General features: G+C 42.0%; 1 protein-coding gene across 3 annotated transcripts; it reads left to right on the top strand.

The window, feature by feature from the left end:
- The first annotated feature begins 7,863 nt into the window (after nucleotides 1-7,863).
- On the top strand, nucleotides 7,864-12,006 carry GJE1 (gap junction protein epsilon 1). Of its 3 annotated transcripts, none has more exons than XM_064169151.1 (4): nucleotides 7,864-7,957; nucleotides 8,561-8,743; nucleotides 9,130-9,196; nucleotides 11,799-12,006. In XM_064169151.1, exons 1-4 carry the CDS (start codon nucleotides 7,919-7,921, stop codon nucleotides 11,894-11,896), a joined length of 387 nt encoding a protein of 128 aa, XP_064025221.1. In that variant the 5' UTR covers nucleotides 7,864-7,918; the 3' UTR covers nucleotides 11,897-12,006. The 3 variants fall into 3 exon arrangements, with proteins under 3 accessions (XP_064025221.1, XP_064025222.1, XP_064025223.1); XM_064169152.1 differs by lacking the exon at nucleotides 11,799-12,006 and adding an exon at nucleotides 10,821-11,726; XM_064169153.1 differs by having other exon boundaries at nucleotides 7,888-7,957; nucleotides 8,613-8,743.
- The last annotated feature ends 1,675 nt before the right edge of the window (nucleotides 12,007-13,681 follow it).

Here is a 13,681-nt window from a genome sequence, read left to right as displayed (position 1 = left end):
GATCCTGAGCCTTGGAGACAGCGACCGCCACCAGGACAGCAACCTTCGAGGCTGACGAGGGCCCGCAGCAGACACCCGGCAGAGACCGGGAAGTGGGCCCGCAGAGCCGCCGGCGCTGTCCAACGGCCCCGGTGCTGCTCGCTCCGTGGCTGCGGGCGGCGTAGCCCGAGCTGGGCGAGGAGCAGCCGCGATTTATACCTGGTACTGGGAGGAGTGGCCCCGCCTCTCCTCCGGCAAACGTCCCAGCCCCGAGACGCTCTTGTGCGGCGGAGAGACACGGATCCCGGAGCCGCCGCAGGGTGTCCCAGCGCCGGAGCGCCGCGGGCACGGCTGGCAGGGAGCGAGAGACGCTTCTCTTTCCGCCGCCGTCCGCCGCAAGCAGCCCTCCGAGAGGGGCTGCCTGCAAACCGGAGAGCTGTCCGCCACCTCGGCGCCTTACCCAGGCGAAACCACCGCGGCGCTTTGAAATGCAGGGAGATGGGGAGCGAGGGATGTGCAGACGAAGAGATTTTATTCCTGTCATCCAGCTGTGGATTCTGAATGGATCCTACCCAACGACATCAGTTACCTTTAAAGTCTTAGGGTTTGATTCACAGAGTTGCATTTCACATTAGTCTCCATTATGGAACTGGGGACAGATGATGTGTTCTATCTATGACTTGCTATGCAAATGATATAACACACTGAAGAGTAAACGTTGTTTGCTTCTTTGAAGTGTAGCATTTGTCCCCAGAGTTTCTTGCTTTTCAGCGAGGTAGTATCTTTTAGTTTCTAGTGTCTGCACATGTACAGGTTTTCCAAAGAGCTCCATCTGTTTTCAGCAGAACTCATAAATGCAGATAGCAATGCAAATATGCTGAGAGGCAGACTGGCTAGACTGAAGTTTTCAAGATAAAGAGTTAAGGCAGAGAAATAAGAGCAGTTTTCAGTGATGTGCTCTGCATGCAGACTGACTCTTTGTCCTTCTCTTCTCAGAAGGGAAGATATGTAACCTTGCAGTGAATTTGCCCATTCATATTATTAAAATAGGTCTCTTGAAGCCCTGTGAGTTTATGACAGGTGAATGGAGAAAGCAAATGAATGCATGGAGGATTTATTGAAGTGTAAGCAGTCCAGCCACTGAAATACCAGAAGAAAGACGTGTCACCTGTCCATGACATGTCCAGGACATGCTGTCCAGTGTAGGTATTTAATTTCAATGACATCAGCAATTTATTGTAAATATCCTTTTAATAAGATTAGCAAACAAAGTATTATTGATTCTTAAAGCTTACACTGCTCTGCTTCTATTAATTAATCTTTGACTGCTCATTTTCCTGAATTTGTATGTTACAGCTGTGTAAATTACTGATTCATGTAATGCTGATTAGCTTATTAGAAACTCAGCCAGTGCTAGTCCTCAGAATTGATCATTTACCACTAGGAGCTTATCAGTATTGTCACAGAGCACCTCTGGAAGTGTTAAATTCAGCTGCACTCTGTTTCAGGCAGCCTTGCTGTTGGCTTGGCTATTTATTACTAATGTTAAGAGCCTCTACTTTGCTGAGCATGCATGAGCTTTTCAAAGACCATCAATATTAAGGTTTCTGTAATCAGTGTATATCAGTCTTTTTTGTTCCCTCTGGTTGTATCCAATACATGTTCTAAGACTTTGACTCCAAAGTATGGTCCTTTCACTCATTTATTTGAAAATAGGATTATCTGTGAAAAATCATTGTGATTCCCATTGGGAGAACAGTTTAAAGTCAGCGCATCTTTAATATTGATTGATCTGGCACAACAGGAAGTTGAGTCTCTTTGCATGAATATCAACTGAAGAGCACTTTAAAAAGCTTTTATTGGCATACATTTCTTGTATTTTGCATGTTGTTGCACAATAGCACCACTCCTACTGCTGCCCTCCAGGAGAATTTCTTCTATTCTAACACATTTTGTCTTTTAGTCCACAGGATGGGATTCTTAAGGTTGAGGAATTAAGAGCACAGTCAGTGGGAATTTACAATCCTGATTTTTACCAGTACTTAGTTTTATCTACTGCATATTTTCTGAGCTCTGAACAGCAAGGAAATAAGGTTTGGAGACTGTGAGTGTCTCTAGCTCAAAGGAAACAGAAAGTTAGATTATGCTTCTAATGTCATTCAACAGATGTCTGCGTAAAGACAAGAGAATATACTCAAAGAGCATGAATACAATTTCCTGCAGAGGCAAAAAGAGAGAAAAGATCCACAGACTCTGAGATAAACCAGCTGGAATTCAGATCCCCACATACAAACTGTTCATCATTCTCTTTTCAAACACAAAAATCCAGCCCAGTCTTTGGATGTTATTTCAAATTATAGTCTAGAGAAAATATCATTGTGCAGCTGTGACACAGTACTTAGCACAAGAGCAAAGAGAGAGAATTCCACAAGTAAGTCTCAGTGGAAAAGTAGCTCTGCACAGGCTAAAATCAGACAGATGGGGTGTATCTGGGAGTGCAGCACCAAATTGCAGGGTTTACAACAACTTGGAAATTGGAAAGCAACTCTGCTTCACCAGTAATTCCTATATAAAGGGGTGCAAAATCAGTCCATGCAGGAATTAGAAACCACAGCTCTCACAAATGCCCTTCACCAAGAGATGTTTCTAACAGGAAGAAAGGCTCCTCTCACACATTTGTGCAGCTCAAGGAACCTACAATTCCAGAATGAAGTCCAGATTTTCACATCACAACAAACTGTGTATTCCCATGAACAGCCAAGCATGCCTACCACCAAAACTACCTGCATTAAGTAGCTGCTAATTAATTATGCATGTTTGGAGGGGAAAAAAAAAAGAAGAGAGAGCTATGTTCAAATGCAAGCCTGGAAATTATCATGGTTGAAGGCCTGGTAATCAATCATGCAATTAAAAAGAAACAAGGCACCAAATGAAGCATATTGTTTTGTTTTATACATTCACTATTAGGAAACAAACTGTAGAGAGATGTTTGTAGTATCATGCATTAAACCAGAAGATACAGTTGAAAAAACTGGGCATGCATTGTAGCAGAGAGTGACTTCTCTCGGAGAGTTGAATGTATGCTAAGCTTAAGTACTCACATCTTCTTTCTTGTTACATTAATACAGCCTTAATTTATGGAGATTGTGGGTTTTTTTGGCAGAGACTTCCATTACCTTTCAGCTTCTTGAGTCATGGGTTCCATTTAAACAACAGGAGGACACAGAAGATACTTCCCCTATCCCCAGGTTCCAGAACAGCTAATGAGTTTGCTATTGCTACTATGTGCATAGCTGGAAGTGGGCCCAAGAGGCAGCTGGGAAGAGTAAGCAGTGCTGCAGAAAGGAGGAGATGGAGGCAAGCACTCTCTACCTAGGCATGAAACATTTCATGTTGGAGGACAAATGTTCAGCTTCTAAGCTGAACGTAGCTATGGCCAGACTTCAAACTCTAAAGTCAGAGCCAGCATCAAACCTTTACAACTCTTTCACTAATCAAATAGCACTGGAAGTCAGACAGCTCACAGGCAATGCCAGCCTATTCACTGAGAGGAATGGGTATGAGAATAATTACTCTGAAAAAAGGAATTGTTGTGGATTTGTGTAGAGAATGTCACAAATAACATAAACTAGCAGATTATATGATTCAAAAAAAAGAAGTACTGAGCTCAGCTGCAGATTCTCAGGGATAAATTGTAAGAATGAGCTAAAAATAGAATATATGTCAAGTGTGTGCCATGCACACTCTTTCCCCTTTGAGACTCTAGATAACAGAGAAAGTAGCTTTGTAGTCAGAGGCAAGCTATGTCCTCTGGCAGTGCTACATCCTTGGACCACTGCTTGCAATCTGGAGTTTGTGACCACTGAGGCCTGGCAAAGCTGCAGCAAACACCAGTATGGAAACTCCTATATGTTAAGTCTTCATGACTGACATGACTGACTGGTGTCTATGCATGGTGACTACAGAAAGGAAAGCTAGAGTGATTCATCATGCCTGTTTCTTAGTTTTTCCAAAATTACTTTTTAGATTAAACTTTCCATTTTTTAAAAAATATATGAAGAAGTTTTGTTCATGACACACATCTCCTCTGAGTACCATGGCTGAGTCCATACCCCCGTACCATAAACCCAGATGGTTTAGTTCATCCCCTTCAGCTCCCAAATTTTACATCCTGCCCACTGCTCCTCACGTGAATCATAAACTGCTAGGCAGTTGACAAGGATCTGAGGAACTCATCTGCCTCCTAAGCTTCCTGCCCCAGCTGAAGGCATTCAAATGGCATTCAAATGGACATGGCATTCACAGAATCACAGGATTAATCAGGTTGAAAAAGACCTTCAAGGTCATTGAGTCCAACCTGTTACCCATACTCTCTAGTCAACTAAACCATGCCCCATCCAGTCTCCTCTTAAACACTTCCAGGGGCAGTGACCCCACCACCTCCCTGGGCAGCCCATTCCAATAAGCAATGCAATCTACAGCTCAGGCATCAGCATGAAGCTAGTAGGGACCTTCACTGGACCTAAACCTCATCACAGTGAACTCTGAAACCAAAATGGAAGTTCATGTGCTTCCAGCACTAGACAAAGATGGAAAGCTGGCTGAAGAGGCTGTTCTCCATGATCTATGCATGCAAGCCCTCTTTGGGTAGACAAAAGCTTATTTTACTGCTGTAACTTCATTTTTTGTGCCATTTTCATGGTGTCATTTTTTTGTATCACAAATATAGCAGGTGTTATTACATTTAACCACACCACAATGCAACATAAACACTTAATGTTAAATGCACAGCTCATGCCTTTAAGCACAAGTGCAGCTTTGTGTACGCATTTGGTTTCCACTTGTGTCATTTCCATCATTAATTATGTCTTCAACTCATTGAAAGGTTAAAGATCATACTGCTGAATTCCAACTTTAAGCAGAAATCCTTACTTAGGGTTCACTTTGGAAATGAGTGTGATACCAACATCTTTCATTCCATTTGTGCATGACAGGCAACCAACAGACAGCTGCTCCTGTAATTTCAAAACAAATAATGATTTTCTGTCAAGAAAGTCCCAGAAAACAGCTTAAGTTGCCTTAGCAGATCACATTCAAAAGGACTGCAGAATGCTAATACACTCTACTTCCATACCAAGTCATCCTCTTGGTACAGTATTATGAAGCACATTATTGAACACACATGACAAAAGAAAACCACTGTTTTTCCTAGTTGAAGATAATGGGCTTCCTGTGCTTCAGCTCACATGACAGTATTTCAGCCGCTTCAAAGAAACCCACAGTGTTATTGTGGGTCCATTCATCACATTCAACGGGGTTTGAGTGCAGGCATCCGTGGGGTTTGTATTCAGTTTATCTGACAACCTCTACAGAATTCATTTCTTATTTCAATGCAGCTGTATTCCTTATGTATTCCCAGAACTAAAGCACACCATTGCCAGCTAGCACTTCTTTAAGCATCTTTATCACAAGGCAGAATTCAAGTTTCCATAATGTTACTGAGGTCACACAGAGAATTGTTTGTGTTAGAGTAGATGTTCCAGTCAGGTAAGTAAATATGTTATCTTCTCCTAACAACAAAAAGATACAAAGTAGCATTTGTACTGTGAAGCTTTTTACCTGAAATGTCTTTTTAAATATTGTTCCTATCTATAGCAAAATCAAATGCTCCCTGACCAAATTCAGTGATTACTATGTGTTCATGTCCATTGATTGAAGTGAAAATAATTGCTCTATACAAAGCATAATTGAAAGCCCTGAAAGATCTGTCTCAGAGTAGAAACTTGGAACTTTTCAGTTTTTCCATAACTGTTTTTTAAAAGCAGTTCTGCTTAAAGATATTTTAAGAAATAGCAATGCAAGCATTCTTTGAAGTCCACTCAACAGGAGGTTTTCAATAGGAATTCCCATTTGAAAAGCATTAACAATTAAAATATTACTGATTTTAAACCTGTGACCAGCTTGCTGGGTTAATTTGGTGAATTTATAGTATTGTGGAAAGATTAACAATTGCTTTCAAATGATAGAATCAGCCAGGTTGGAAGAGACCTCCAACATCATCCAGTCCAACCTAGCACCCAGCCCTAGCCAGTCATCTAGACCATGGCACTAAGTGCCTCAGCCAGGCTTTTCTTGAACACCTCCAGGAACGGTGCCTCCACCACCTCCCTGGGCAGCCCATTCCAATGGGAAATCACTCTCTCTGGCAACAACTTCCTCCTAACATCCAGCCTAGACTTTCTCTGGCACAACTTGAGACTGTGTCCCCTTGTTCTATTGCTGGTTGCCTGGCAGAAGAGGCCACCCCCCACCTGGCTACAATGTCCCTTCAGGTAGTTGTAGACAGCAATGAGGTCCCCCCTGAGCCTCCTCTTCTCCAGGCTAAACACCCCCAGCTCCCTCAGCCTCTCCTCATAGGGTTTGTGTTCCAGTCCTTTCACCAGCTTCGGTGCCCTTCTCTGGACATGATCCAGCACCTCAACATCTCTCCTGAACTGAAGGGCCCAGAACTGGACACAGTACTCAAGGTGCGTAGTTAAGTTCCATATGTATATGAGCAGAAGAAAAAAACATTCACTATAACTACTGCATTTTTGTCACAGTATCACACACATCCTCAAAACCACAGTATTCTATTACAGATCACATACCACTGTGAGTTATTACTGCTTTTAGTTCGTTCAAACCTCAGCATTTTCTCCATGCAGTGGAGCAGCTCATTGCATTGAAAAACCAAACCCAAACAGTCTCAGTGCTACTTATGCAACCTTTTACAATCCTCCAGGAGAAAAGCAGACATTTAATTAACTGCCTGAAAAAGGAGCCGTAGTAAATAGCACACACTTATTGAAGCACTTTTCACCTCCTTTGTAATCTAGCTACCTCAAGAGGATGCAAGGCAGTTTTCACTTATAGATGGTGTTCCGACTACTTACAACTAATCACGTCATTAAAACAGTCACTGATGCTTTCATAGCCACAGCGGACAAACTCACAGAATAAGCACAGATTCCCAGCTCTTCAAGCCTCCTGTCTACGCTTCTGTGACTACGAGCATACATCACAGACGAAGCAACGCTTCTTGCTTTATATTATATCATCTTGAAGTCGTCGATTACAATTACACCAATCACTTACAGAGGAACTCTTCTCATTAGTTTAGAGATAAAAGAATAAATGGTGACTGGACTTCACCTTCACATGCATCCTTTTCAGAATACTGAACACGGTACTGCACACCAGCGACTGAACGGCAAGATACCTCTCCTTCTCCTCTGGTATCCTTCCTCTCTCCACCTGCCTGTAAAATTCCCACCAGGTTCAAACTAAGGCGCTGAATGAGCTATGTCCCTGCGGCTACCAGTCAGCAGGAGTGCCTGGCACACACCTGAGCTCCCATGCACAGCTCTTCTGGAGTTTTCAGCTGTGCCTATGGAGTACGATGGCAAATTATTACTAGCAATGATTGCCGTTATTTGCAGCAGGATTGGAGTAGTTAATATTATGTGCTTTAATTCAATTGTTATTTATTCGAAATCAGAATCTTGGACCTATACCTTCTACATTTGGTTGTATCCTTATTTTTTATTTGACTTAGTTCAAACCAAGTTATTAAACTTCAGGTGGTGCTTTTAAACTCCTTGGCGGGAGAGGGGCAAGCGCGGCGGAGCCCCGCAGCCGAGGGTCGGTGCCGCTGGCAAACTGAGGCGGGGGTGGAAGGTAGGCGTAAGGCAGCAGGGCAGGGACAGGGGTGCACCCGGCAGCGATGCGGTGGCGGCTGCCAGCGCTGCTGACGATGCTGGCCGGGGATTACCGCCCGGCGGCGGCGGGCCCCCTGTTGCTGAGCCCGCTCCCTGCCCACCCTGGGACAAAGGGCGGAGCGAGCCGGGCCCGCGGCTGGCTCTGCTGCCGCTGCCCGCGCAGGGCGGCTGCCCCAGACATGTCCCCCAACTATATGCGGAGCTTCTCGGAGGGATGCGTGAGTACGAGGGGCCGACCTGAAGGTCGGAGCCGGGAGCCAGAGATATGGCCTCAAACTGCCGCGCCATGTCCCCCATCCCGTGGGCACTGTGGTGCTGGATGTCTCCTCTCAGCGGCAGGGCTCCCCGGGCGGGATGTGATTCCCACCGAGAGAGCCCTGAGTGGGTGCTTGAGATGGCCTGTTAGGGAAGGTGAATCTTAATTTGCGAGAATAAGGTTAGGTTGGTGGATGGCACGGCCGCCCTTGTTCTGCCATCACCCGACCTCACGTAAACCAACGCCACAGCAAACGAACGGGCTGCTGGCTCGAAGCTTTCAGCTGCGTCTGGCGCATTCGGCAACAGCAGAATGCAGATAAAGGCACTGAAACAAAGTAACTGACAAGTGCTAGACAAACGATGTTTGTACAAAATTAGCTGCAACAATACAGTGCTCTGAGCCGTTATTTTGTTAGAAACCTACTGATGCCTTCGTAGGCAAGCTCCATCTAAACCAAGTAGAATAAAATAACTGTTTTGGATAATGAAAAAAGAGCAAGTAGGCCTCCAACAATAACGCTGTTCATTTTTGTTTTCGTGTTGAATAACCCTCTGATTTGCAGCTCAGGCCACCAACGGTAATTGGCCAATTCCACACTCTTTTCTTTGGCTCAGTCCGCATGTTTTTCCTTGGCGTTTTGGGCTTTGCTGTTTATGGAAATGAGGCCTTGCATTTCAGCTGTGACCCAGACAAGAGAGAGGTTAACCTTTTCTGTTACAACCAGTTCAGACCTATAACTCCTCAGGTAATTATCTTTTTTCTTTTAGAAGTCCAATGTTAAGAAAATAAGTTGCAAAGATTAAACATACTCATTCCATCTAAGAAGTAGTAACTGATTGGGCTAATTATCACTTCACTTTTTCGTTAATATTTTCCTGCTCAAAATCTTCCATCTCTAAGTATGGAGTTGTGCTTTATATCCTTCATTAAAATACAATCTCTGTTTCAAGAAACAATTGAACTTTGCATATTAAAACATCAAGGTGATTTTTACCTTTAGTGTAATCTATGTCTTTACACATTTGATATCTATATAAAGCAGACTTGCAATGTGTTTCTGCTATGTATGCATTTCAGCTGTCCCAATACTGTTGTAAATTATCTGACAACTACATTTCTGGTGCATTTTAGGTGTTCTGGGCATTACAGCTGGTGATTGTACTGGTACCTGGAGCATTTTTTCACCTTTATGCTGCATGTAAGAACATCAAACAGGAAGATATCCTTCAAAATTCCTTTTACACTGGTTTTTACATCTTCTCTGTTTTCCTAAGGATTATCCTCGAAGCTGTGGCTTTCTGGCTTCAGATTCAGCTCTTTGGTTTCAGAGTGAATGCAATCTACATGTGCGATGTGGGAGCACTTGAAAAGAAGTTTAATGTTACACGATGCATGGTGCCAGAGCACTTAGAAAAGACAATTTTTCTTATTGCAATGTACACATTTACTGTGATTACAGTGATCTTGTGCGTTGCTGAAATTTTTGAGATCTCATGTAGGAGGCTAGGGATTTTGAAGAATCAGTGATGCCAATCACTCCTAGTCATTTGCCATCCTGTCCACCTCTACTTATATCAAACTATAACAAAAAATGCCTCCTGTCCTCTATGCAGTGTTGCAGAAGAGAACCACACTCATGATTACTGCTGCAGAGTAGTCGCCTCACACTCATCCTTCATATTAAAGCTACTGCATTATGTGAATAATCATTGTTTCCATGTTGCAAACAGAGGGAATAAGATTTATAAGAGTAACATATTTTCATGATCTGCCACATACAAATAGTTTAGCTTCCAGAGGAATGTCTGCGTGTGAGGAAGAAGTTACTCACAAATGCAGTTTAATTCACAGCTTTTCTGAACACATGCAATTAGAGTTAATAAAGTTATTGCCCTTTCTGGAAAAACTATTCCAAATTTATTACCTGTCCTTAAGTCTTGAGAATTAAGCAGTAATGGAAATTATCTCTGGGTGCTGGAAAACATTCAAGCCTTAATCCAAGCAGCACCACTGTTGCAACCCGCACCCCAGACTCCAGGGGCAGAGACTCTTGGTTAGGCTGTGGTGTCATATACTGTCTGTATCAGCTTTGCAGCAGCCCAGCTAGCATCATCTGCTAGCTGTGACTCTCCTTTTAAAAGTGAAATTAGCATGGTATACTTTGCACTGAGTGGATTGCTTTACTCTCATCGCGTTGTGGCTTACAATGTAGAATATTTTTTTATGATCACAGTTTGAATGAATAAAAGGGCTTTATGACTTACTTTTGCATAAAAGACTTTAGTGTCAAAACCCTTCTTGAAGAAAAGCCTTTTCTGGGTAAAATCATGCCTTGAATTCAGTGAGAGTTATGCTTGTGTGTGACTGCTGAATTTGGCTCACTGAACTTTTTGCTGTGTGTATCACATCTAACTTTCTACTGCTCTCACTAAAGCTGTTAGAGTGAAAAAGAAGACTGCATACTAAAGTTATTACATGTGCCAAGTATATCTGCATGAATTACATCTTGAACTTTATACAGGTATCAGATAGTTTCATGAGTGATAGTTTCTTCTTGAGGAATAGTAGAAGTGATTTAATCCCTTGTGTTAAAGTGAGGTAATATAAAAAAATCCCATCCAAACAAATGTGTAAAGAAAACGAAGCGGTGGTTTCTTGCACAAAATATGCACAGAGAGCAATCATAACAACTAGGTATTTTCCATGTGTTTTTCAACTACCCTCTATTTCTAGAGGAAAAAAAAGATGAAAGGTTTATTCTTCTTCCTCCTTCATCATTTTCTTTGGCTACTAAACCGAACAATTTCTGTTTTAAATCTCAGTGAAACAAGAGATTCAGATTCATCACTACTTAGCAGTAATCCAAGAACCAAGAAAGTCAAAGGGGATCCATCAGCATCTTCGAACATAGTTTTGAGGCCTGTAACACTAAAGGGAAGAACATCTTTGCTTCTTGAATTAAGTTTAAATTACATGGAAAAAAATCAGCATAAAAGGATAAAAAGTTGAGATCCCAGTGACAGTAATTGAGTCTTTTCAGTAATATCTGGAAAACTCTAGAAAAAATGCTACTAAATCTTATAGCACCAATTTTGTGCAGTCTCCACACAAGGTTGGGTTATAAGAACATTGTAATCTTCAAGAACAAACGTAGCCCTCATTACATAGATGGGACTATCTTGGATTTGATTGATTCTGGGCCATTTAAATCAAAGTGGGTGACAACTAGATGTGTGGCTTTTTTAATATGCTGATCAAGAGCAAAATGCTACATTCCAATACATTCACTACATCAAAGATCAAAGTTGTGTTATCTTTTTTCCCCTATGGAAATAAGTTATATGCTGTCATTAAATGTATGTCCAGTCAACACAATCAGGTTTATGCAACATTAAACTACTTAATTGACATTTGCAAGCATTACAAATGGAGAATGAATCACTGTGCTAGCTTCTTGGTTGCATAATATGCCATGAAGTTTGGTTAATACATGGGTTTTTTTTTGTTGTATACATCACTATCCATCAGAAATTATTCTTTGCAATTTAAACCTGTAATCTCAGGTTCAAAAAATCCTTTGCTTTAGAAATAAAATGAGCTATATATATATATGTGTGTGTGTGTGTATATATATATGTTGCTTCTAAAAGTAAGAACTTCCTTCATGTGCAAGATATGATCATGATCAACTGTACTCACACTTAATCAGATGGTTGAATAACAATAAAGTAACTTCATCACAACTTTCTCAGTATTTTCCTTGGTGCTTAATATTTCCATTGCTTGTTCTTCTTCTGTAGATTTCAAAATACTTCAGAAAGACCAGAGGAGTGCAAAACCCCATAGCCCTCAGGGAACTTACCTATTACCATCAAGAGTTCTGCAGAGACAGGACTGACACAGGACTACCTGAGAACCCCTAGAAGGGCTCTAGGAGCTGGATTACCCACCACCAAGCTCTCTCCCTTGGTAGTCAAAATCTAGAACATATTAAAATGTATTATTTTTCTAAATAAGGTACAACACAGATTTTAAAATTTATTTTTTCCTGCATTTCCTGTGAAATTAAAATTGTCAAATTCCTCAGTTTCAGTTTCTCATTTGAAAACAAAATGTGTGTTACTGCCTATTAGTGCAGATGTTTTCTTGCGACTGATTCCACCATTAGTTTCTGGAATGTGTTGATGGAGATATTATATCTGTGTACAGAAACATCTCCCTGTGCATGTCAACATTTTTGTTTACTGTATTTCCCATTTGTTTTCCTGGCACTCATTGTATTCTCAAGTGTCTCCCATTTTTTCCTTCTCCTAGTCTTCCAAATTCCCACCACTTTTATCCTCATTTACATTTCTATTAGCTTCCTTCCACCCTTATTCCCTCTGAGATTTATAACATGCCTGCATGTGTTTCTCAGCATTGCACTGGTTTTAGCTTAAATGCTTAGTAAATATTTGAGATGATCCTGAAGGCTTTTTCTTGCCATTATGAAAGGAATTGTATAGCACACTTGGGGATCATTTGATTCGGTTTTATTTCTTCACACAACTGACATGAAGTCCGGTTTCTCAGAACACAGTAGGAAGTATTTCAATTGCTTACATGAGGGTCATGTTATAAGTGCTTCTTTGACTTTTTTGGTTTTCACCACACTCTAGCCATCTCATTTTCACAGCACTCAAGACAATCCCCAGGTCACACATTTGCAGTCAGTTTTGTCTCCAGCCAGACATCACACTCATTTTAGCTGTAATTTAACAAAGGGATATAATTGTTCCTTCTGTCATCTTCAATGAAACAAGCTAAATACACCCAGTGACAGGATTGCATTTACATCAAAGGTATGCTTGCTCTGGTCCAGTCAACTTCTATCACACCACACAGTCCTAATATACAACCCATAGTCCTTGTTCTGTGCCTTTCTTGCCTTTCTTTCCTCTGCTCAGCCATTATTTCCCTTTTCTCTTCAACGCTCTCCTATGACAGCAATGAGACAATACAGACATCTTTCCTACTCCATCCTTCCCTCCAACTCGCATCTTTCTTTATGCCCTTAATCCCTGACATACTCATGCCTTGCAGATAGCCATTTCAATACCAAGAGGAAATTGGGAAACAGGGACATTTAAAAGAAAATGTAAGAATTATCTGACTGTGCTGTCAGGATAAGATGACAGACACTAAAATACATTGCAGTCTGTGAGATCCATTTGAAACCACTTTACTTCAAAAGCTGTCATTTATTTTGCTGTTCCTATCCCCTCTGAGCAAAACCAGAAATCCCCATAAGTTCCTTGGGAAAAGAAGTATCTGAGAAGTGGTGATCCTGCAAGATGTAGTTCCCAGAGCTGGCACTCTTGCTGACAGCTGCTGGGAGGCAGCCCAGTCCAATGAGGCACTATTAGCCAGGGCACAGTAGCACAAGGATTCTCCAGCAAACAGTAGCTGGAAGGCCCAGAAGTATGGCTGTGAGTCACAGTGTCACAGTATCACCAAGGTTGGAAGAGACCTCACAGATCATCAAGTCCAACCCTTTACCACAGAGCTCAAGGCTAGACCATGGCACCAAGTGCCACGTCCAATCCTGCCTTGAACAGCTCCAGGGACGGCGACTCCACCACCTCCCCGGGCAGCCCATTCCAGTGTCCAATGACTCTCTCAGTGAAGAACTTTCTCCTCACCT

Source organism: Pogoniulus pusillus, chromosome 31 (genome assembly GCF_015220805.1).
Source record: "Pogoniulus pusillus isolate bPogPus1 chromosome 31, bPogPus1.pri, whole genome shotgun sequence".
NCBI lineage: Eukaryota > Metazoa > Chordata > Aves > Piciformes > Lybiidae > Pogoniulus > Pogoniulus pusillus.
The sequence above is the reverse complement of the archived record's forward strand: the minus strand, read 5'-3'. Positions and strand labels throughout refer to the sequence as shown.

Excerpts from the sequence above, each read along its gene's own strand:
- GJE1 (XM_064169151.1), top strand. The coding sequence starts at position 7,919 with ATGTCCCCCAACTATATGCGGAGCTTCTCGGAGGGATGC. Across the intron at positions 7,958-8,560 it reads GGAGCTTCTCGGAGGGATGC|CTCAGGCCACCAACGGTAAT; the intron begins GTGAGTACGAGG and ends TCTGATTTGCAG. Across the intron at positions 9,197-11,798 it reads TTTTCACCTTTATGCTGCAT|ATTTCAAAATACTTCAGAAA; the intron begins GTAAGAACATCA and ends CTTCTTCTGTAG.